At 40.7% G+C, this 23,275-nt stretch overlaps 1 protein-coding gene across 14 annotated transcripts in view; it reads left to right on the top strand.

Moving 5' to 3' along the window:
- The window catches only part of NEK11 (NIMA related kinase 11), a 291,065-nt gene that overhangs the window by 112,591 nt on the left and 155,199 nt on the right, over positions 1–23,275 (top strand). For all 14 annotated transcript variants that reach the window (XM_042998267.1, XM_042998263.1, XM_007087384.3 and 11 more), the window contains 3 exons: positions 1,954–2,073; positions 4,454–4,547; positions 10,329–10,443. In XM_042998267.1, coding sequence (XP_042854201.1) covers positions 1,954–2,073; positions 4,454–4,547; positions 10,329–10,443 — 329 coding nt within the window. The remainder of the gene's footprint in view (positions 1–1,953; positions 2,074–4,453; positions 4,548–10,328; positions 10,444–23,275) is intronic.

Here is a 23,275-nt window from a genome sequence, read left to right as displayed (position 1 = left end):
TATAAAGACCAAATCTACAATTTTGCTGAAGGAACTCTCTATTTAATTTTTAATGACCCTGTGCAAAGGTAGAGATGTGCAAGGCTGTAGGTGGGAACAGTAGCCCTCATTAGCCTAATCTTCAAGGCCAAATAACACAGATATGTTGCTCTACCCCTCAGTCCAGTGGTTTTCAACTGCACTGTTTTCCAGTTTCACATTCAAACTGAGGTAACTGGTTCATCAAAGTCTGTTTAATGCATGATTTCCAGTTAAAATATCCTGTACCTCAGGGGCTAACTAGGGGAAACCTACTTTCCTTGAATTGCTAATTATTCTTTCCCAAATGCCTGGATTCTTACTTTATTTTATTTTAAACTAGAGATGTGAGAGTAGTAGGTATTTTTTAAATACTAGACTAATTTTGGCTATTACTTTGCACTGCAATTGTGAGATGGCTTACCTGATGGCACTTACAATTAAAGTGTGCTGGAATCCAATTGTTTGGGTGGTCTTTCTCATCATAAAATATGATTTCAAGTTGTCACTTTTTTCACTATGTATGACTATGTTTTAGGGATCTCTATTTGATCTTACAAAATAAAGGATGTATATTCCAGAAAATTTTGTGTCTTCTAGAGGCTCCAACTGTATTCCAGAGGGATAAGAGCTATTTACAAGTAGTCATTATAATTACACAAAATATTCCAAAATAATTACAATTTTTACAAAATAATAAAGACTAGAGTGGGAATAAATGAAATAGAGGAGACTTCTCTAGTGTTTTTTAAGGAGGGAGTTGAATACAAAAGCCATTCTGCAGTATCAGGCCCTGACCAAGTCAGGCACAGAAACAAAGGTCATTGAGAATATGGTTGCAGATCTTTCAATACATGAGTAATGTAAGCACATTTCTTTACCTGAAGAAAGAGGCTCTTAAATAATAATATTGACTAATATTTTTGGGGGTGTTTGGCTTTGTTATAAGCACTTTACATGAGTCAACTCATTGAAACTCACAAGAACCCTATGACTTAAGTGTCATTATTATTATTATTATTATTATTATTATTATTATTTTAGTGATCATAGAGAGGTTAAGTAACTTTAATTGTAAGCGCCATCAGGTAAACTATTTCACAGTTGCAGTACAAAGTAATAGCCAAGGTTAGTCTAGTGTTTTAAAAATATCCACTACTGTCACATCTCTAACTTAATATAAAATCAAATAAGAATCCAGGCATTCGGGAAAGAATAATTAGCAACTCAAGGAATCTAGGTTATAGGAACATGCCTAAAACATTACCCCCTGAGGGCCTATACATGTAACCTGGGCACTAGTATTTGAACCCAGAGACTGTTATTAATCTGTGTGATAACCACTGTGCCATGCTTACCTACTGTATGAAGCATAGAATTTACAACATAGTCAACAAAATGTAGCTACTAAAATACTACCATATGGGGCCTTTTATGTGTCACATACTATATATACGTTATCTCATATAGTACTCACCATAGCCTGTGCTTTACAGATGAGAAAACTGAGGTTTAGTAACTTGCCGAAGGTTACAGAGCTGATGTGTGGTAGAGATGGGGTTCAAACCCTGCCTAATTCCAAAGTATATCCTGTGCACATGGTTGAATTAGTCTGCCAGTCCATTTATTCCTTGATGGCCAAAGATCCTAATTTGATCCTTACATTATAAACAGCAGTCATAGGCAATGAAATGAGCAGAAATTTGTTAAATATGTAATTTGCTTTTAAACAAAAGTCTAATTTGAAAAATATTGCCAATTAACCACAGTCCTGGTTGGCTCATTACCTACCCTGAGTTTATTAGTTTTTGCCTGGCCTGTCTCCAGATGCTTCCCCCTTCTCGGTAATGTAATGATACTTCTGTAAAATATTTGTTTAATTTTTCTGAGCATGTTTGGGATGAGCTGCATGTGGGGGATCTTTATTATTCATAGGCAAAAAAAGATCCACCTGCAGACTCTGCGGGCGCTGTCTGAAGTGCAGAAAATGACACCAAGAGAAAGGATGCGGCTGAGGAAGCTCCAGGCAGCTGATGAGAAGGCCAGGAAGCTGAAGTAAGTTGCCTTTCCTTAGGGTACCTTGGGCTCTGGCCACTTCACAGGACTCCAAAGGAATTTGCTAAAGAAAAGCAAAAGCAAAAACAAGAAATCAAAATGCATATACGCATTTATATTTGTTTCATCACTTACTCGTCCCCTCAAAGGACGGTTATTTCAGCCATAGATGGTTATTGGATGCCAGCCACCATTAATGTCAGGCTTTCAGTCTTGGGTGCAAAGAAAAATTGACTATCAGGGAGGTAATTAGTGATGAAAATATAGAGTTAGCCTACAAATGAAGCCTCATTGTTGCTGAGACCTCTTTTTTTTTTTTTATTAAAAAAATTTTTTTTAATGTTTATTCATTTTTGAGAGACAGAGAGAGACAGAGCATGTGCAGGGAAGGGGCAGAGAGAGAGGGAGACACAGAATCTGAAGCAGGCTCCAGGCTCCGAGCTGTCAGCACAGAGCCCGACGCAGGGCTCAAACTCACAAACTGCGAGATCACGACCTGAGCTGAAGTCGGACACTCAACCGACTGAGCCACCCAGGCGCCCCTGACACCTCTTGTACATATGCCAGTGAGAGAGTGAAGAGGGTGGCTTCACTATCTTGTCCTCACTCCCCAGATGTTTGCTGTACTCCCTCTGCCAGGAGACCTAGCTGGTCTATAGGGAGAAGAATGTCCCAGCAGGAAATTGTTGGCTTTAGGAAGCAGATTGAAAGCAGCTCTGTTCTGCCAAGTGAAACCCTTTGAAAAGTCAATGCTCAAGGTGGGCTGCTGGTGGACAGTATCACTAGGAATTAAAGTATTGGCATGAAAAGGGAAAATTCCAAAGAGACCTAGACTCCCAATTTCTGCAAGACAGATTTTTCAGTTGGTAGATTATCCAGTTTCCTCATTTTTCTTCTTTCTTCCTCTGCCAACTTTTTAGTAGTTTAGAAGCCCCAACTAACAACTAGAGAGACAGAAAAGACCTGAAACTCAAATCTGTTCATTTTGTGACCTTGGTAGCATATCTGAAAGAGGATTTAGAGGTATTCTCGCACTTGCAGTGTGTATCATGAAGAACCAAGTAAGAATCGGTGAGACTACTTCTTTTCCCTTAACACACGCTTTCTGTAATCAGTGTGGAAAGGTATTTCTGTCAGAGTGCATCAGGGGTAGTCGTGTGCTGGTAAATGTTTAACAACCACCTCTGGGGTTGTGGGGCAGGGGGTGTAAATACTCCCATGATGGCCAATTTCAAGCCACCGGTATGATATCATCGAATGTTCAGTTGGAAGATATGGACACAATCTGCTCTTGGGAACCTAGTGCAAGCTGGTTTCTGCAAACCACGGCACCACTGAGTATGGGTTTTACTGAGAAAATATATTTACATAAATCCCTTGAGCCACTGTCACAGTCCCAGGCCTATTTCTAACTCTTCGGGAATGGCAATATTCCTGAGGTACCATGACTCATGTCATTGTTTGAGGGTAAGAGGAAAATGAAATCTCTGACGGGAACAGATTAAAAAGGCAATTTAATAACTTGTACGCGTATTACAAATTATGTTTCAGATTAAAACTTTTTTATACACAAAGTAAGTCATCCATCTTCCACGTGACATTCAGTATGTTTCTTATTTAAAGGCAATGGTTTTAACTAAAGTTTGGTCCTAATTTTGTGAATAAATTACATTGGAATTGTTTTTGATCATTATTTTAGGATTCGAGTGCAGTCATAAAAAGACTCTATTGTCAGAAGGGATATAATGTACCCACTTTATAAACAAAATTTGACTACAGGGATGTTCAGTGACTTTTCAACAATCTAAATCGAAATTAGCACACAAGTAATCACCAGAACTCAAATCTTTCTTTCAGTTTAGTAGCAGGTCTGTTACTTTCTATTCTTCTATACTACACACAAAACAAAATGTGTCTGAGAAAAATTCCCCTTTACAGTGACTCTCAAGTTCTTTGCGTAAATTCTTTGAAATCTAGCTCTAATCTCCTTGTGTGTGGGTTAATTCATCCTGAGAACAGTAGTCGAGTTATCAGTATGTGCTGGGCACTGTCTGGACGTCAGGGGCGCACACCCCTGCCACCACAGAGAATGCCCAGGGATCAAAGAAAGAACCACCTTCTTTTGCCTCAGAGGCATGCCTCAGGCATTCATTTTAGGGGCCTTAAGGATGGACGAGCAGCCAGAGCATTATCATGTGTGCTTACAAGAGAATCAAGTGGGTTCTGCACTGCATTTTCCTTGATGAGGGAGAGACCCATTGACCCGGTTTCCCAACACCCCGGTTTGCCTGTTGAAACAGGGATCACGCTTACCTGCATAGTATAGATGTGGCTTTAGCAAAATGCAGCTGTTTTTTCTACACTCACTTTAAATCTGCAGAAAGCTTGCAGAAGAAAAATATGAAGAAAATAACAAACGAATGCAGGAGTTGAGATCTCGGAACTCTGAGCAGCTAACTATTGATGTTCTCCATGTAAGTGCTCTCTTGTTTTAAATTTCACATCAGACTTTGAATTGCTTCAGATTCATCACATTCATGTGGCTGATCAGGCAGGAAGAAGGACAAAGGGGAAAAAAAGGCATCCAGACCAACTTTGCCCCATTCGGGGAGGAGGTAGTAGGGTTTATTTTAGAATATAGACCAGTGGTTAGTGATGACAGTAATTCAGAGCAGCAGTACTTAGAGATGGATTGATAGATTCATCCAAAAACATCCAAGTGCATACTGTGTTCAGGATAACTCAATCAGCACAGAATGAACAACTGAGGAGTAAAATTATGACTTTGCAGAGCAAATGTGTTCATATCTAATTTTTAATTTCAGCCATGCTCTTGTTGCTTTACCTCTTTAGTCCATTGTTCTCTTTCTGTCTTATCTTTTATTCTTTCACTTTTTATTTTCTGTCTCCTGTCTGTATCATTGTGCATTGTGTTAACACCCCTTTTGAACTTTGAATAATTACCTTAGAAGTCCAATAATAAGTAGGGTTTTGGAGTCCCATGAAATGGACCCTGAATCATGTCCCCTGCATCCCAAGCTCCTGAATAACAAATACCATTTTCCCTAATGGTTAAAAACATCTTCATGGGTCTTGGTATAGGCTCTGATATTTAAGGAAGTCTTTCTTCAGGGTCGTATTTGTACAATAGACTTCAACTCCAACTTCCTATCTCTTCTGGTAAAAGCAACATGGGAAGGAGTCATTTTTATGGAGAACTTTACTGTCTCAAATTCTGGTTTTTGATTCATTGGAGATCTCTGCATCTGATTCTTTTTCTTTAGCAGGAAGAACCAAGCCCCCTGAAGCTGTGGGATGATCCCTGGAGTCTGGGGACACTAGCTCTGCTGTAGCTCAGTGATCAGAGAGCACCAAACTCTCAACCAGGCAAAGCTTAGGATCACTTGTTAATTCACCTTTCTGAAATATTTAGTGGTTGTGAGTGCTGTAGATTTCTGAAAACCCAAAGTTGGACCAGTTGAGGGGCCCAGGCTTCTCTGACCTTAAGAGTTTCTCTCCTTTGGGGTACCTAGGTAACTCAGTTGGTTAAGCATCTGACTCTTGATTTCGCCTCAGGTCATGATCTCAAGGTTTTGCAGATCAAGCCCCATGTTGGTGTCTGCACTTGCAGTTAGGAGCCTGCTTGGGATTCTCTCTCTCTTCCTCTCTCTCTGTCCTTCCCCTGCTCACTCTTTTTCTCTCTCTTTCAAAATAAAGAAATAAACATTTTTAAAAAAGAGTATCTCTTTCTTGGACGCTTTAGCAGATAATGTAGGGACACTGCTGACATGTGCTCAATCCCACTCACCCCACTCTCCTCCCATTGCCCACTCCATTAAGTGAAGCCAGCTGTGGGATCTGTTGTGGGTCCCAGAGACATGGGAGTTGGTATCATTCCCACTCATGAAACCTAGTGAACAGAGAAACTGCTGGCTGAAAGAGATGGGGTCAGCAGCAATGTTGGGTCCCTACTTGGAGAAAGGTCTTGATTTCACCACTGCATGGAAGGACCTGAGCCCCCTCCAAGCACTGAGTTCCTGTCTTCAGCTCCCCAGTTTTTAGGCCCTGAAATGATAACTTCTGGAGGTGCATGACTTTTCCTAGGTCTGTCAGCTTTCTTTGCCATGGGACTGAGAATTGCAAATTGCCAAGGTCCTTAGGAGGAATCTGGCATGATTATAGAGATTCTGTGTTTGTTAGTGTGTGTGAAACTACTTGTTAATCATCTGAATAAAACTGGGACATTTTCCCTGGAATGTTAAAGGACCCTTGCTTCTAAGGGATTTTATCCTCAGAGATTAGAAATTGAGAAGTACAGATGTGGTAATATTTTGTTGTATAAGACCTGAATAACTTTCTTTATTCCTGAAGTTGCTGTATGGCAAATACAAATGTAGTTTCGAGTATGATCTTACATTTTAGTGTCTGATAATTTACTTGATGTTTTTGCTTTTCTTCACTGACCTTTCAAAATAATAATTTGTGAGTTATTTTTTCATTTCGGATATTATTATCAGTGTTAAACAACTGTAAATGATCCTATACACTATAAGTGATCCTGTCCTCCTGTAAGCTGGGATCCTTGGGGGATCCTGCAGTAACTTTAAGGTAAAACTGAGACCATATGGGGGCGCCGGGTGGATCAGTCAGTTAAGTGTCCGACTCTCAGTTTCAGCTCAGCTCATGATCTCAGGGTTTGTGAGTTCGAGCTCCGCATTGGGCTCTGCTCGCTCTCTCTCTCTCTCTCTCTGTCTCTCTCTCTCTCTCTCAAACAAATAAATAAACATGTTTTTAAAAAATGAGACCTTGGGGCGCCTGGGTGGCTCAGTTGGTTAAGCGTCCGACTTCGGCTCAGGTCACAATCTCACTGTCCGTGGGTTCAAGCCCCACGTCAGGCTCTGTGCTGACTGCTCAGAGCCTGGAACCTGTTTCAGATTCTGTGTCTCCCTCTCTCTCTGACCCTCCCCCGTTCATGCTCTGTCTCTCTCTGTCTCAAAAATAAATAAATGTTAAAAAAAAATTAAAAAAAAAACTGAGACCTTATGGCAGGCAGAATCTTGGGAGATTTTATTAATTGTATATTATCCCACAGAACGTGAGATCCAGACAGGATAGTCTAGATCTTGGCTCAACTCAGACAAGGAAAGTAAGGATTTCATAAAGATCTCATGAAGTCACAACCCCCAACTTCCCAGTGTCTACCTAGTTCTTTCTAATTCTATCTCGTTTCCATCAGCAAGGAGCAAAAGGAGCAGGAGGGGAAGTGCCTAATGCTGTCTTGTCCACAGGTGTTGGTTCATTCTTTGATCATCTGAGATTTAGTGTCATGAACATCTTTGACTCTGAGCTTTCCAGAAGCACATTCCTAAGTTTACTTATTGATGGGGACAGGAAATGTTGCGAGCAGATGCGTGGTTCTTGCAGACAGTATCTTCTTCTAGCTGGTTCAGTCTTACAGACAGGGCTGCATAGCCACCCCCAGGTATCTTGCACTATTTCATGAAGTTCTCTCAGCCACTTCCTTCTGCACATTTTTAGCATCCCACCTTCTCAATTTCAAATGTCACCTTCTCTTCAGAAAAATCTTCTTTGACCTCACAGGTCAGCAATCCACTGGCTCTCCTCCAAATTCTTTAATTTTTTTTATTTTGATGTTTATTTTTTGAGAGAGAGAGAGAGAGAGAGAGCAAGCAAGGCAAGGGCAGAGAGAGAGGGAGACACAGAATCTGAAGCAGACTCCAGGCTTTGAGCTGTCAGCACAGAGCCTGATTCAGGACTCAAACCCAGGAACTGCGAGATCAGGACCTGAGCCAAAGTTGGATGCTTCACCGACTGAGCCACCCATGTGCCCCTCTCCTCCAAATTCTTATGGCTTACAGCAATGCTTCTCAAACTTCAAAATTCACCCAAACCATCTGTTGATTTTGTTAAAAGGCAGATTCTGATTAGTTTGGTCTAGGATGGGGCATAGGGTGCTGAATTTTTAACAAGCTCCCTCGTGATTCCGACCTGCCGGTGTAGGACCACATTCTGATTAATAATGGAGAGGAACTGGGGCTCTTGAAAGCCATTCAACTTCAGATGAAGGAAGGCTTGGAAAAGCCACCAATGAACACTTTCTTATAGACTATTTAGGAAAAAAGCATTTAAAGGGAACAGACATAAAGGGGAAGTGACCTTGGGCTTCCTTGTTGGCCCCAGAAGGAGGATGATGAGAGGGGCCTGAGCAGGCAAGAGACACATTTAATCATATTCATGGGCACAGAGTGAGGCAGGTTTAATGATACTCAAGGAACAAAGGAGAGAGAAAATGGGAAGCTAAACACTTTGCAGAGGGACTGGAGAGCTTTAAACATTTCAAGGAAAAGCACCAGTGAGCTGGAAAAGATGAAATAAAATGTAAGAAACAAATTGGATTAATCAGATGCAAGAAGCTGAAGAAAAACATGATGAAGAGAAAAGGAAGAGGAAAATGCTCCCGTCTTCACCCATACACATATTTAGGATTTAATTTCATCCTGATTTCACTAGGGCTCTGTTCTCCATTCCTTCTTCCTTTTCTTGCCAGCTGAAGCAAACTACCTTATATTTCAAAAGCAGTCATATAAGATAAAAATCAGAGTTAAGAGAGAAAAATGGGCTGGCTCTGTCATTTCTTAAACATGTTATAAAAATTCTTCAAGGCGTTTAGGAGAATAGCTTGTTTTGTTTTCCAGACCCTAACTGACAGGGGCCTTTTATTTTGGCAGGCATTTTCTGCTTGGCTGAATCTGGGTGTTGAAATCTGGAAGTTGAATGTGGATTCATGTTAGGCACTATTTCTTTAAAGGATGGTAGCTTCAAAACAAAACAAAACAGAAACTAGATTCCTGTAATACACATGAGAAGCGTGATCTTTCTTTTATCCTGCGATACATCCAGTTGTGATGGGGCCAGAACTGGCTTTCTGTGGAGAAGTGCGTAACAGCTCAGGTCTCCAAGAATGAAATAATAATGGGAATCAACGATCGGATCAAGTTCTTGCTAAGAGAAGCAATTATGACAATTCTATCTGTTTTTTTCAAAGAGAATCTTAGTGAATCAAAGTCCGTTGAGGGTCCAGGTACTGATTTTCCAATGATTTCTGATGTAAAAGTGAAAACACATTTCGCGCATTCTCTGTGTGCTTAAAGTTCTTAAAGTTGCCTGTGTGCTATCAGTGATCCTTTCAAATTTGGAACCAATTTCACCTCCTGCAACAAGTATACAGCACAGAAAATGGACTTCTTAAAAATATTTTATGACTGTGTTTTCACAAATGCCATACCACAGTATGGCAAGCTTTGTTTTGCTTATTCATTTAAGATTAGTTTGAATTTAACTTTCTGTTTTTAATAAGATACTCTCAGAGTAGTTCTCCATGAAAGCCACTTTTCAAGGAAAATAGGTCAGTTCAACATTAGCTCTACTGAGAAAAAAACTGGAAAAAAATAAAGCAAAATGATCTATTGGAATACTGATATATATATTTGAGAATTTTACTTTTTTCGAAGTGTGAATTCTTTCCTTTTTTTTAAATGTTTGTTTATTTTTGAGAGAGAGAGAGAGTGTGTGTAAGTGGGGGAAGGACAGAGAGGATCCAAAGCAGGCTCTGCACTGACAGCAGAGAGCCCGATGCGAGGCTTGGAACTCACAAACCATGAAATCATGGCCTGAGCCAAAGTCTGACACTTAACTGACTGAGCCCCCAAGGCACCCAAGTGTGAATTCTTTCATGTGGTCTTTTAGATCTCTTTCTTTAGGAAACTGGAATTCACAGAATCATGGAAGCGTTAAAGCTAGAAGAGAACGTGGAAGTCATCCAAGGCAACAGCTGTACTTCTGAGATGAGGAAACTGAGCAGGGCTGGGCTAGGGTGAGGTAGATGTGATACCCTGGATGCAGAATTGAAGAGGTATTTGTTCTTAGCTGCTGATCGCTCCTTCTCTTTCAGGAGCCTAAAAGTGAATACCCCCTTCAGTTGTGTTCATGGCCATTCCTCCTGCCTCACCCTAGTCATGGAGCTGAAATTGATGGTGTAGAAGATTAAGGTCACCTTAATTGGTGTTTCTCTTATCTCAAGCTGCCTTCTTAAAATTTGAAATGGTATCATGTTTAAGGGAGAGGATTAGGCAGACTTTTATTTCCAAATAGTCTTCTAAACAATATTGTTTCATTTGTGGTAATGCTGTTTTTTTCTATCAGCTTCTCATGAATTGTTAATTACCTTCCACAAGGAATCTGATGACCTGACTTCAGAGAACCTGCCTGAGTCTCAGCCCATTCCTTCCTTGGATCTTGGCCCACTTGAGTCAAGTGTAGAAGACACCATAGCTGACCTTGGAGATCATGGTATGAGTTTGCATCAGTATTCAGAAGGGTTGGCACATAGGTTGGTATGGCTGACCCTCCAGTAGGCCTGGCTGGCTTCTGAGAAAAGCTTTGGATGCATGTGACCAGCTGCCATCAGTTTTCCAGAGCTGAGCTGGGACCAAAATAAAAAGCAGAGAAGCCAAGGGATTTGTTTGTCCTCTCCTATCTCCTTTGTGATAGATGAAGATGAGTTAGAAACTCACACCAGGTGAGAAACCTCTTCTACATGAGTTAAACAATGTCATCATTAACTGACTTTGGAATAGTGTAGGACCGTGAATGTGCTGAATTACCATGTCCCTCTTCTATAAGTGATTCCCTGGCTTTCATAATGTAAAGTGAATAAATGAATTCAGACCTTGGAAAACCAACTATATGGATGATAATGGATGTGCAAACAATACCAGAAGAAAAGTGCTCAGAACTGTTACCCAAATGAGGGAGATCTATCCTAGCTTAATGGTTAAAAACATGATTTAGGAGTGAAAAAGCTACCTGTATTAGGGAAGCCCCTGGCAACTTAATCTTTCTAGATCTCAATTTCCTTATCCATGAAGCAAGAATAATATCTTCTTTAAGGGTTGTTGTGAAAAGCAGATGAGAGTAGGCATGTGATGTGCTCTTACCTTAGTGCCCCACACAAAGTAAGAGCCAAAGAAAAGGAAGCATTTATGATCCTGAGAGGAAGGGTTATGACCATCTCAGGGCCATCTCAGTCTTGTACCACTATCCCCAGTGCCTAGCACAAAGTGCTAGGAATATTGTAGGAACTCCATTAATATTTCTTGAATGAATGAATGGATGGATGGATGGATGGATGGATGGATGAATAGATAAATGAATGATATGTTAGTCTCGACCACTGAGAAGCAGATGTCAACATGGGACTAAAAGTGCAAGGATATTATTAAGGGAAATGGCTACATGGAAGGCATTAGGGAAGGAGCTGGAAAAGGCTGAGAGAATCATCAGGCCATGATTCAAGTCATGTTCCAAGTAAAAAAAGCAAGGTTTGGTGGATGTATACTAGTCTGCTAGGCAGACAGAGGCAACCAAGACATCAGGAAGTCTTCAAGCAAAGTCAGTCGCTAGGGGCTTGCCCGAGTATCCCTGCTGCACTCTGGCAGTGGTAGTGGCCTCTGACAGAACACAGGGATGGATTTCAGAACACAGCCTTGGGGCCCTTGGCCAGTTACACTCCTTGCAGTGGGAGGTCTTCAAGGTGCATCCTCATGGCTGCACAATGGTATAACAGCTCTCTGGCAGTAGTTGAGTTCTCTTTCCAAACTGAGGGTGAAAGTGGTGAAATTTGGATTAACTGGTCATCACAGCCCAAATTCACATTTGATATCTTCCTGCCAGAGCCATTAAAGCTTGTGCTGTCTCCTTCACCTGTAAGGAAACTAGCACCTAAAGCTTTTTAGGTTGACATTTTAAAATGGTACTGTGGAAGCCATCTGGTAACAGGTGTTATTGACAAACAAATATATATATCAGGTGGATTTGCATCTTAAATCCTTTTCAAGTATTTCTTTAATATGTTGTTATTCTCCAAAGGTAAAACTTGGGAGAATAGAAGTATCCCATGGGCCTTTCCTTCCAAAAATATAAAACTGAGAGGCCATTGGATAGCACTTGATATGGAAGGCTTATGCTTTGCTATATAAGGCAGAGCCATCGCTATGTAAAAAGAGGAATCCCCAGGACAGGATATTGAGTGGGTGGTCTAGGATCAAGAAGTCTGGGCCCAACCTCTGTGTCTCAAATAAGAAAAGTACCGCGGTGCCTGGGTGGCTCAGTCGGGTAAGCGTCTGACTTCGGCTCAGGTCATGATCTCGCAGTATGTGAGTTCCAGCCCCGTGTCGGGCTCTGTGCTGACAGCTCAGAGTCTGGAGCCTGCTTCAGATTCTGTGTCTCTTCCTCTCTCTGCCCCTCCCATGCTCATGTTCTGTCTCTCCCTGTCTCTCAACAATAAATAAATGTTAAAAGAGGTTTTTTTTTTTAAGTAGGAAAAGTACTTACTACTCATTCCATGGAGGAGAAACCAAAGACATTAAGTAATTTGCTCAAGAACTCAGAAGTGCCTAACTTCTAGAGCAGCACCCTTTCCATTCCCCCAAAGTGTATGTATTTGGAGGTGGTGGATGGGAGCAATAGGTTTGTAAGAAGCAGACAGGAGTCAAATGAATTGGACTTTCAAAAGGTAGAGTCTTTGTGTATCCCTATGCTAATTTTTGTGAACTGTAGTAGTCAGATTACTCCTTGGCTAGCCCTGACCACAGATTGCACCTGCTACTGGGAAACTCAAGCCAATATCCTCCTTTATCTTTTGTCATGGAGGTTTCAATATGGTAGACCAGGTATTGATTTACCAGCCACACTGGAAATGGTCAAATCTACTCCTATGACTACCTTGTTTATACTATAAGGAAACACTACCATAATAAACTGTCAGATCCAAAAGATGCATTGTAGTTTTAATTGAGCCAAATGCCTTGTAGAATAGTTTAAACATTCCCTTTTTTTCCTCCCTGTAAATTCATATTTTCTAAATTGAAAAGGGAGATTTGTTTTTTTATGAATATAATTTATTGTCAAATTGGCTTACATACAACACCTAGTGCTCATCCCAAGTGCCCTCCTCAATGCCCGTCACCCATATTCCCCTCTTCCCCACCCCCCTGTCCACCCTCAGTTTGTTCTCTGTATTTAAGAGTCTCTTGTGGTTGGCCTCCCTCCTTCTCTGTAACTATTTTTTCCCCCTTTCCTTCCCTCATGGTCTTCTGTTAAGTTTCTCAAGATCCACATATGAATGAAAACATGATATCTGTCCTTCTCTGACTGACTTATTTCACTAACCATAATACCTTCCAGTTCCATATGCATTGCTGCAAATGGCATGATTTCATTCTTTCTCATTGCCAACTAGTATTCCGTTGTATGTATAAACCACATCTTCTTACCCATTCATCAGTTGATGGACACTTAGACTCTTTCCATAATTTGGCTATTGTTGAAAGCACTGCTATAAACATTGGGGTACACGTGCCCCTGTGCATCAGCATTCCTGTATCCCTTGGGTAAATTCCTAGTAGTGCTGTTGCTGGGTCATGGGGTAGTTCTATTTTTACTTTTTGAGGAACCTCCACACTGTGTTCCAGAGCGGCTGCACCAGTTTGCATTCCCACCAACAGTGCAAGAGGGTTCCCGTTTCTCCACATCCTCACCAGCATCTGTAGTTTCCTGATTTGTTCATTTTAGCCACTCTGACCGGTATGAGGTGGTATCTCAGTGTGGCTTTGATTTGTATTTCCCTGATGATGAGTGACGTTGAGCATCTTTTTATGTGCCTATTGGCCATCTGGATGTTTTCTTTAGAGAAGTGTCTATTCATGTTTTCTGCCCATTTCTTCACTGGATTATTTGTTTTTGGGGTGTGGAGTTTGGTGAGTTCTTTATAGATTTTGGATACTAGCCCTTTGTCTGATATGCCATTTGCAAATATCTTTTTCCATTCTGTCGGTTGCCTTTGGGTTTTGTTGATTATTTCCTTTGCAGGGCAGAAACTTTTTATTTTGATGAGGTCCCAATAGTTCATTTTTCTTTTAATTCCCTTGCCGAAAAGGGAGATTTAAAACTATGAAAATGTTCTTTGTGTTGATGATTGATTAGAGTTGTGGGCAACCAGAAGATTGTTAGTGACCACATATCTTAATCATAAAATTTTGAGGCATGAGACTTTAATTCGTTGATGAGTTCTGAAGTTGTTATTTCTCCCATTCTCTATGCCTTTTTTATTTTTTATGTTTATTTATTTATTTTGAGAGAGAGAGAGAGAGCCAGGGAATGGGCAGAGAAAGAGGGAGAGAGAGAATTCCAAGTAGACTCCATGCTGTCAGCACAGAGCCCAACAGGGGGCTTGAACTCAGGAACCGTGAGATCATGATGAGCTGAAATCGAGAGTCAGACGCTTAACCAACTGAGCCACCCAGACGTCCCCCTGTTCTCTTTGCCTTTTAGAAGATATGACTCCTTGGGGCGCCTGGGTGGCTCAGTCGGTTAAGCGTCCGACTTCAGCTCAGGTCACGATCTTGCGGTCCATGAGTTCGAGCCCCGCGTCGGGCTCTGGGCTGATGGCTCAGAGCCTGGAGCCTGCTTCCGATTCTGTGTCTCCCTCTCTCTCTGTCCTTCCCCCATTCATGCTCTGTCTCTCTCTGTCTCAAAAATAAATAAATGTTGGGGCGCCTGGGTGGCTCAGTCGGTTAAGCGTCCGGCTTCGGCTCAGGTCACGCTCTCGCGGTCCGCGAGTTCGAGCCCCGCGTCGGGCTCTGGGCTGATGGCTCAGAGCCTGGAGCCTGCTTCCGATTCTGTGTTTCCCTCTCTCTCTGCCCCTCCCCCGTTCATGCTGTGTCTCTCTCTGTCTCAAAAATAAATAAACGTTAAAAAAAAATTTTTTTAAATAAAAAAATAAATAAATAAACGTTAAAAAAAATTAAAAAAAAAAAAAAGAAGATATGACTCCAAACATTCAGCATCCAGAGGAAGTTTTTGTTTATTTTTTATCTAGCATGTATATGTAGAATAAAATTACAGTCTTTTTTTTTTAAGCTTCTACACCAAATGTTTAATCAGTCTTTGATGTTGAATTGGGAAATTCCCTTTGGGATGTGAGGAGTTAGTTGCAGAGAAAGAAAACAGAGTAAGACATTATTTACATTTGATATGCATTTAGTTGACTACAGCTGATTTAATATAGGCAAAGTCATGGATAACCATTATAATCAAATGAGAAGGCACAACTGGAATGTTAAAGAAATGATCCCTATTTAACTCTTTATATGTAATACTGATGATTTCTTGAACGTTAATTTTTGCCAGAATTTCATTACACTTTACCCTTGTTTTCAGCAATTTCATTGCACTTTAGCCTTGTTTTCAGCAATTCACAGTTGAGTTTCAGAATAGGGTTTCTTGCAAAGCTGGGATAGCTTGAGGCTCATGAGCATGGTCCAGGCAGAGCATGGGTCTCAACTCTTCAGATGCGAAGGCTTCAGTGATGTGGGCCTCGGCTGCCCGCCCATAGCCTGACCAATTGTCACTTAATTACCCTCTCAGCTACTCCACAAGCAAGTCCGGGGCCCCTTCCCTGTGCTCAGAGAAATCGCCACCCTCAAGGGAATTGTACTTTGCTTGCCTGTATGAAGTCCACATGCCCTTTGCAGTTGAGGGCTGCTCTGTGACTTATGGCATCAACTCTTCCCTTTTAACGTCCAAATGGAAATAAAGTAATTTGAACTCTGTTAGACAATGATATATTTTTATTGATTTCATTTTACAAATGAAAACATTTATCAGCTCTGCAATTCTACTTCTAGATAGTTACCTAAGAGAAATGAAAGTATGTCTACAAGAAAATCTGTACTCAAATGTTCCTAGAAGTTTTATTCATAATACCAAAAGCTAGAAATAAGTCAAGGGCCAACCAGTAGGTGAATGGGTAAACAAACTTGCAATTTATCCATGCAATGTAACACTCTTTGGCAATGAAAAGGAACAAACTATCAGTACACACAACAATATGGATGAACAGCAGAAATATTGTGCTGAGTGAAAGAAGCCACAAATGAAAGAGTTCATACTGAATGAGTCCATTTCTGTGAAGTTCTAGAAGCAGAAGCACTCATCTGTAGTGATAGAAATGAGGCCAGTGGGTTGTCTGGCTGTTGGGAGTTAACTCAAAGGGCACAAGAGAACCTTTTGTGGTGATGGAAAAATCTGATACCTTGATTGTGATGGCAGTTTACTTTGACGTATATATTTGTCAAAACTCACTGAACTCGATGCTTTACATGAGTGCATTTTATTGTCTATCAATTATACCTCAACAAAGTTGATAAGTAAAAAGAACATTGAGAAGGTATCCAGAAAAAAAAGAAAGGAAAAACCCATTATGAGTAATGCCTATCAGTCTGTGCTTTAGCTAATGAATGGCCCAGAGAGACCCTGGTAACGTCGTGGAGATAGAAGGCAACTGGGAAGATCTATAGTATTACTTGGGACACAAAGTCCTTAGTCTGGAGAGTGATCAGGGGTTTTATTCTAATGTCAGCTAAGCAATATTGCCTTCCACAGAGAGTATTAACAGAGCCTTGGGGTCTTCTCTCATGAGGAAAATTGGCTTAAACATGAGAGGCTGGGATCCCTTACCTCCTCTCTTCAGTCTTTATAGTTGGAGGGATCACACCACTGTGGCAAGGAACCCATACCAGCAAGTCTCATAGGATCTCGTGTCCTCTGAAAGCAGCCCCAAAATACTAGAACAAAAAGTAACAGCCCAGGCTGCTAAACCCAGCCCAGGACAAAGAAGCTGGGAGAGCCCCCTGGCTATCAGCCTTCAAAAAAAAGACTAAGTACTGGCGGCCATTTCTGTGTTCCTAGATGTCCCATCACTCCCAGAGCTTTACATGTCTTAAAGGCTTGATTTATAAATATAAACTGATGGTGGTTTTATTTCATATTTGTCACATATTCCGTTGGGTTACTTTTGTGTTGCATGGTAGTGTTTCCACCTGACTCTCATATTTACGCCCCGGAATAAAGGGTCCTACGGACGCTCTCTAATTCCCTCAGCTCAAGAGGATAATTAAAATGAATCTATTGAATAAAGATGTGCCAATTCTCCACCCTGAGGCATATTTAATAGTCTAGAATGTTTCTTCCATAAGACAAGCTGGATAGGTGCCTCTAACTGAAATCTAAAAGATTGTATCCAATTTGAAAACTTGAAGTGGATGCAGAATAACACCTGCCCAACCGACCACTTCACTCTTGGGTCCTAAAAGGCATTATAAAAATAAGAGGAAAATCAGTCCCCAAGAACATCAGTTACTCATATAGAAAATCAGTACCCATGGACACCTCAAAATAAGCTTCTCACCTCAGCTGTATGTGACTCCATGGTCCATTCTTTAGCCAAATACAAATTATACAGTAGTTATTCAACTATAGGTGTTGCAGGTAGGCCAGAGAGCATCCTTAAATGGCCTTGCTGGGCCTGTCATGGGTCGTGTTTGGAATGAATCAATTAAGCAGAAAATTAAAGAAGCATCAATCATGGCTTTCAGGTCAGATAGACTATAATATATAATAAACTCTCACATAATATGTGCTTCAGACAGCATTTTGGACATACCACAATATGACTTTTCTTTGGTTGATGAAATTATTTCCCATGCACACAAGGTTCACAGTTGTGCCCAGGGCTCTTGCACCCGCCACCAAGAGAACATCATTATGATGCCCAAAGGTAGTAACGCTGTCACAGAACACTAAGACCGTTATTTCAGATGGTGTTTTGCCTCCAGTCAACTAACCATCTTCGATCCATTGAAATATTGTATTTTGGTGTTTGTTTAGACCAGACTTTAATGTAGGTATCTGTGATGGGAATTTAAATCTGTCTTGTGTGATCTTTGTAGAGAGGCTCTTTTGTGGCAGTGAGGGCCATGGCAGTATCAGCCACCTCCTGTGTTCAATTGTCAGTCTGTCGGTTTTTGAAGTGAAATAGCACATCTCCCAAACAAAAAACCGTTCTGGCAAGGAGCCGTGGCAGCAGTATCTAATACCTTTTGTCATTCCTGACTAACAGCATTTTCCACTGAACTTCTCTTCTCTCACTTCCAAAAAAAAAAAAAGAAGAAGAAGACAAAGAAAAATTGGAACCATACAGAAAGTTTCAGAGCGATTGCCATGTTTCATAGTAGTGTGTCTGTGTACGAGCAGTATAATGAATTTGACTTATTCTGAAAAAGTCAGTTTTCCCACATCTGCTGCAGAAAGTGATGTTTGTGACATTCTCAGCATTTGCAGCATTTGCAGTTAGACTTGTCTGTGAGATTGTGGGAAGATTTCTTTAGAAACTCACATTATTATTCTGTGCATAGGAGTGTGTAGTGTAACCCTGCATCCCTAGCTTCACAGCTAACCATGTATTTCCTGCTAATCCCTTGACCTGTCCCAGTTTCTTTTTCTGGCCATGGCTCCTTTAAATTATTAATGAGAGTTCTCACTGTTCAAGGTTAGGCAGCTAAGTACATGTTTGTAGAGGAGTTTAAGAAGCGTGCAGGCTTTCACTGCCTTTTGTACCTGGGCATTTGGGGTTGGAGAGAGGGCAGAGTGACTTGACCCTTTTTCTATCTCAGATTCATTTTCTCTTTTGAATGCAGGAAAAAAGAACAAACCCAACCTCCCTCCAAAGCTTAACTCCACACGGCCTGCTTTCCTGGCTTCACACAGCTTAGAACTAAGTCAACTCCCTTCCCTCTACCTTCCATCTCCTCACAACCCCATTTTAAGAGATAACTTTGACAGTTGTCATAAGTGGTTGCTTATCAGCGTATGGTCTATAGCTGTATATTTGGCTGCCTTTAATTTGTGAGATTACACATTTTGAAGAAGACTAACCTTTGTGTGTTCATTAGCATTCTGGATGAGAAATTTTAGTGGTATACTAGAGAGGGCTCCAAAGTGACTACTGGTTAAGAAAAAGCAGTTTTAATTTTAAGAAAATTAAAATAAATTTTCCCCTTAGCCCCATTAGGTCTGTGTCATTGATGAGGAGAGTGAGTTAGTGCTCTGACTGGGCAAGCGTGTTCAGAGGCCATGCTCTCACCTATTCCCAGAATGCCATCTTGATGTCATTCCATACCTTACCTCTTAACTTTTTACTCTCTGTAAATCATACTCCTACAAATGTTGATCTGTCAACTCAAAATTCCACTAAATAGGCATCATGATAAAAGTCTATGTTTCCCATTATATTGGCAATACTCATCGATTCCAATTGATGGCACCTCTGAGAAGCACTTGCAGTACAGAAGCAGGTCACAGCACGGCAACTGAGAGCCAACAGGCCAGTCCTTTGTTATTCAAAGCATGGTCTGAGGACTGATATCATTAGCATCCTGAGAACTTGTCAGAAATGCAGAATCCCAGACCTCACCCCAGATTTCCTGGATCAGTAGATGCAAAATCCCAGTGATGTGTATGCACATTCAAGTTCGAAGAGCCTGAGCTAGACTCTAAGCTCCACAAGAGCATGGGCTACGTCTGTCTTGTTCATCATTTTATTCCCACCTGCTGACAGTGACTGGCTCTGAGTTGGTGCTCGGTAAATATTTGTTAAATAAATGATTACATCTAGGAGAAAAGTTCTGTAAGAACACTAATGCTTTTTGTCATAAGCAGCATACATTTCTTGCAGAGATTGGTTCATTTGGGGAAACAGTAGAATAACAAGTTGCCAGAAGAGGCTAATTTGTGTATATTAGTGTTCACCTATAATTTTTACTCTTTCTTCTTAAGGAAGGTGGTAATCTAATTTTACCAGATGGATACTGGAAAGATGAAAAATAGAGGAATAGTGTCGGAGACATGGGAATAGAAATCTTCCATGCATGCTTTTTGAGCCCCCTAGCCATTGCATCTTTCTTTATAGATACCCCTCCATTTAGATAATCTTTAATGTGAGTTGCCACAGTGCAAAAATAGGGTTTCTTCCTCTGCAATGCCCATACTATTTAGTTTAAAGAAGTGGTCACCCACAAAATAATCCTCTCAGACCCCTTCATGTGTTCGTTAAGTGTACACATTCAATGGGAATAAAGGGGTTTTATGAAGTGTAGTCTGTTACAGGTGCACCCAAGTCTCTTCTGTTCGCATCAGCCTAGTATCCCCATGGAATCTATGACCGTACTTTATAGATGACAGGGCACGAGCAAATGCTGGTTGGTAGATTTCTCTTATAACAGGCTTGCTAGAGCCTGTATGTGAACATAACTCTTTAGTGGTTTTATCTGTTGGGTCCCCTGAGCCTGTATGTGAACATAACTCTTTAGTGGTTTTATCTGTTGGGTCATCTGGGAAGCAGACACTAAGAGAAGTGCAGGAGATGTATTGAGGGTACTTTTTGTTGAAAGAAAAATGGGGGGTGGGATCAGGGGTAGCCAAAGAGAGCCTCTAGACTACGCTGTGGGTCTGACACCTGTGAGATGTGAGCAGGAAGGAAGGACAAATGGGTAGGAAGAGGCTCAGACCTTACTATAGCTCCGATGGAGAGTTCTGGATCAAAGATTGCCCATAGAGGAATCCTGCACTGTGCAGAAATGCTGTGCCCTACTATCCCTTCCTGCTCAATGGATCCTCAGATGCTACAGCTGGAGGCTGCCAGCTCACCGCATGCTTTTCAGCTAATTGGCAAGTTCTTGGAAGGACAGCTGACACATGCCCCTCAATAGATGCCACAGTGGTCAAGTTGAGTCATTCTATATGCTTGAGGTGAATAAAATAGTATTTCAGTTAGCAATCTATATGCAGTACTTTTCTCTAATTTATAGAAACTTACCTCCACTATATGTAAAAGAAGAATAGCTAAAGCTTCTGGAATATCCATAGACACTTTACAAAAATCCACTAGACTGGAAGCCACTGTTGTGCTTGAAAGAAATTTGGAGCCAGACTTAGTCTTTTTCCCACTTCTAGCCATTTACCAGCTGTGTGAATGCAGAAAAAAAAAGTTATTGCCAACCCTTAGTTTTCTCATCTGCACAATTGGAATAATACTTAATTTTCTAGGGTTAAGGAAAGAATAAATTAGATATAAACAAAGAACTTTGAACAGTGCATGAAACAGAAAGTGTACAACAGTATCTTACTAAAAAAATACAATGTCAAAGCAAGTTGCAATATTTTCTCAATTTCCACATAAAACCTCTGAATTGGATGAATACTATTTCAGTTTTTAACTACCCAGGAGACCTTCTGATTATAGCTTAAAAGCACCTTTACAATATGAATGAAGTATGATTTGGAATACTCTATTTGCTGTAGTTTTTGTATTTATGAGAAATATAAAAATCACTCAGTCTGGTTAGTTCCACCTGTCAAATTATGGTCTGAATTATGTCCATTTGTGCTGATTAGCTTAGCAGATATATAGATAGATATAGATAGATATAGATATAGATATAGGTAATATCTTCCTTGTCAACACCATAGACAGCCTGCAGAACCCAAGTCAGATTCTCAGAGATGCGTGTGTCCTCCCATTGGTGAGCCAGGAATGCCACTGTTATACTCAGAAGTAGGACCTGGGAGGGACAAAGTTCTTTCTCAAAAAGATGCTTCTTTGCCAGCTATCCTGAGCCCATAATCTGGCAGCTAAAATTTCCAAGTATTTTCCCTAAATACATTATAAATGTAAATATATTTTGTACTAAGGAGCCTAATTAGGGCAAGAATATATATTAGTTTTCCACTGTAGTCTCATGTGGGATTTAGGCCAAATTCAGATTAAAATACAGAGATTGGTAGGCATAACTATGATTTTTGCAATGAAAATGTCCAGGTAATACATGCAGTTATTTTAATGGAACTCTCTGCCCTGGGTTTATAATGAAATCAAGAAGATTTTCTGAGACACAAAGATTTGCTCTACACTACCATGGAGGCTATATGTATAAGTGACCTCCTGATTTTGGACAAGTTCTCTGAAAATTCTATTAGTTTCCTCTTTAGTTAGAATATAAAGGAATTTCAGTGGGCTGCACAGATTCCTAAGATAGGGAAAAGTTTGTACTCATTTCAGATGTATTATTTTGCCTCCCTTAGGGCTGCATATGGAATCAGAATATTCCAGATATGATTTTATGTGCATAGTTAAATCATTCAATTCTTACCACACATCTGGTGGACAGGCTAAATGTACCTTAAAGGACATGGTGGCTTGTGGAAGACAGTATTTTTTGCCTACCATATATTATAAACAACTCTAAGGTGTCTTCAGATATCTGTACAAGATTTTCTTAAAATAAAAATTAGAGCAAATTATAGGTTATCCTAATAATGTAATTCTCAATACTTTTTTTTAAGTGGGAGAGAAAAGTGGGGGTTGTGGTTATAAGGCCAGTGCTGCATGTTTTGGGTCTGCCCCTAGAGTTGGTTATGCCTGTGACGTCATTCATCCTGTCAAGAGGGGAGAAGGTTTGGAATGGCAACTCAAAGGGCAGGCAGGCTGGATGTGACCCTCCACTCTGGGGGGCGGAGGCTCAGGCTTGTCCATGCTCAGGAGTGAGCAGGTCTGACTGGTTTCAGTCAAGAAGCCTCAAACATAGGGGAGACCACTGCCTCCTCAAGGTGACTTTGCTTGTAGGTTTTCTGAGTCCAGGTTTTCAAATTGGGCTACTTATCAGAACCCCTTATGGGAATTTGAAAAATACAAAATAGTCTCTGTCTTCTTAGACATTGATTTAGAAGGTCTACTTCAGTGGTTCTCAAACTATACTATATATCAGAATCATGTGGAGGGTTTGTTAAAACACAGATGGCTGGGTTCGGTGGCATGCTAGCATTGACTCATGGACTCCATTGTGTACGTCTTCTTCCAGTCTCCAGTTCTGTGATAGCCTGTGGGTAGCTTTAAATCAGCTATGGTGACTGAGTACTTACACCAGGGAAATTGGCATTGCAATCAGTTTTCCTCAAGAGCCAGTTGTTAAATGTTTCCCAGCATACCTCTGGCAGAGCTTCTGATTCAGTAGGCCTGAGATGAAGCCCAAGAATCTGCATTTCTAGCAAGTTTCTCGGTGGTGCTGCTGCTGCTGGTGTGTGGAGCACATACTGGGAACAATTTGTCTAGAATTAAGCTGTCCAATTTGATAGCCACTAAGCCACATGTGGTTATCTGAATTCAAATTTTAATTAATAAAAATTAAATAAAATTTAAAAATCTTTTCCCAAGTCACATTAGTCATAT

This window comes from Panthera tigris, chromosome C2 (genome assembly GCF_018350195.1).
Source record: "Panthera tigris isolate Pti1 chromosome C2, P.tigris_Pti1_mat1.1, whole genome shotgun sequence".
NCBI classification, from domain to species: domain Eukaryota; kingdom Metazoa; phylum Chordata; class Mammalia; order Carnivora; family Felidae; genus Panthera; species Panthera tigris.
This window is presented reverse-complemented; position numbering and strand designations above follow the sequence as displayed.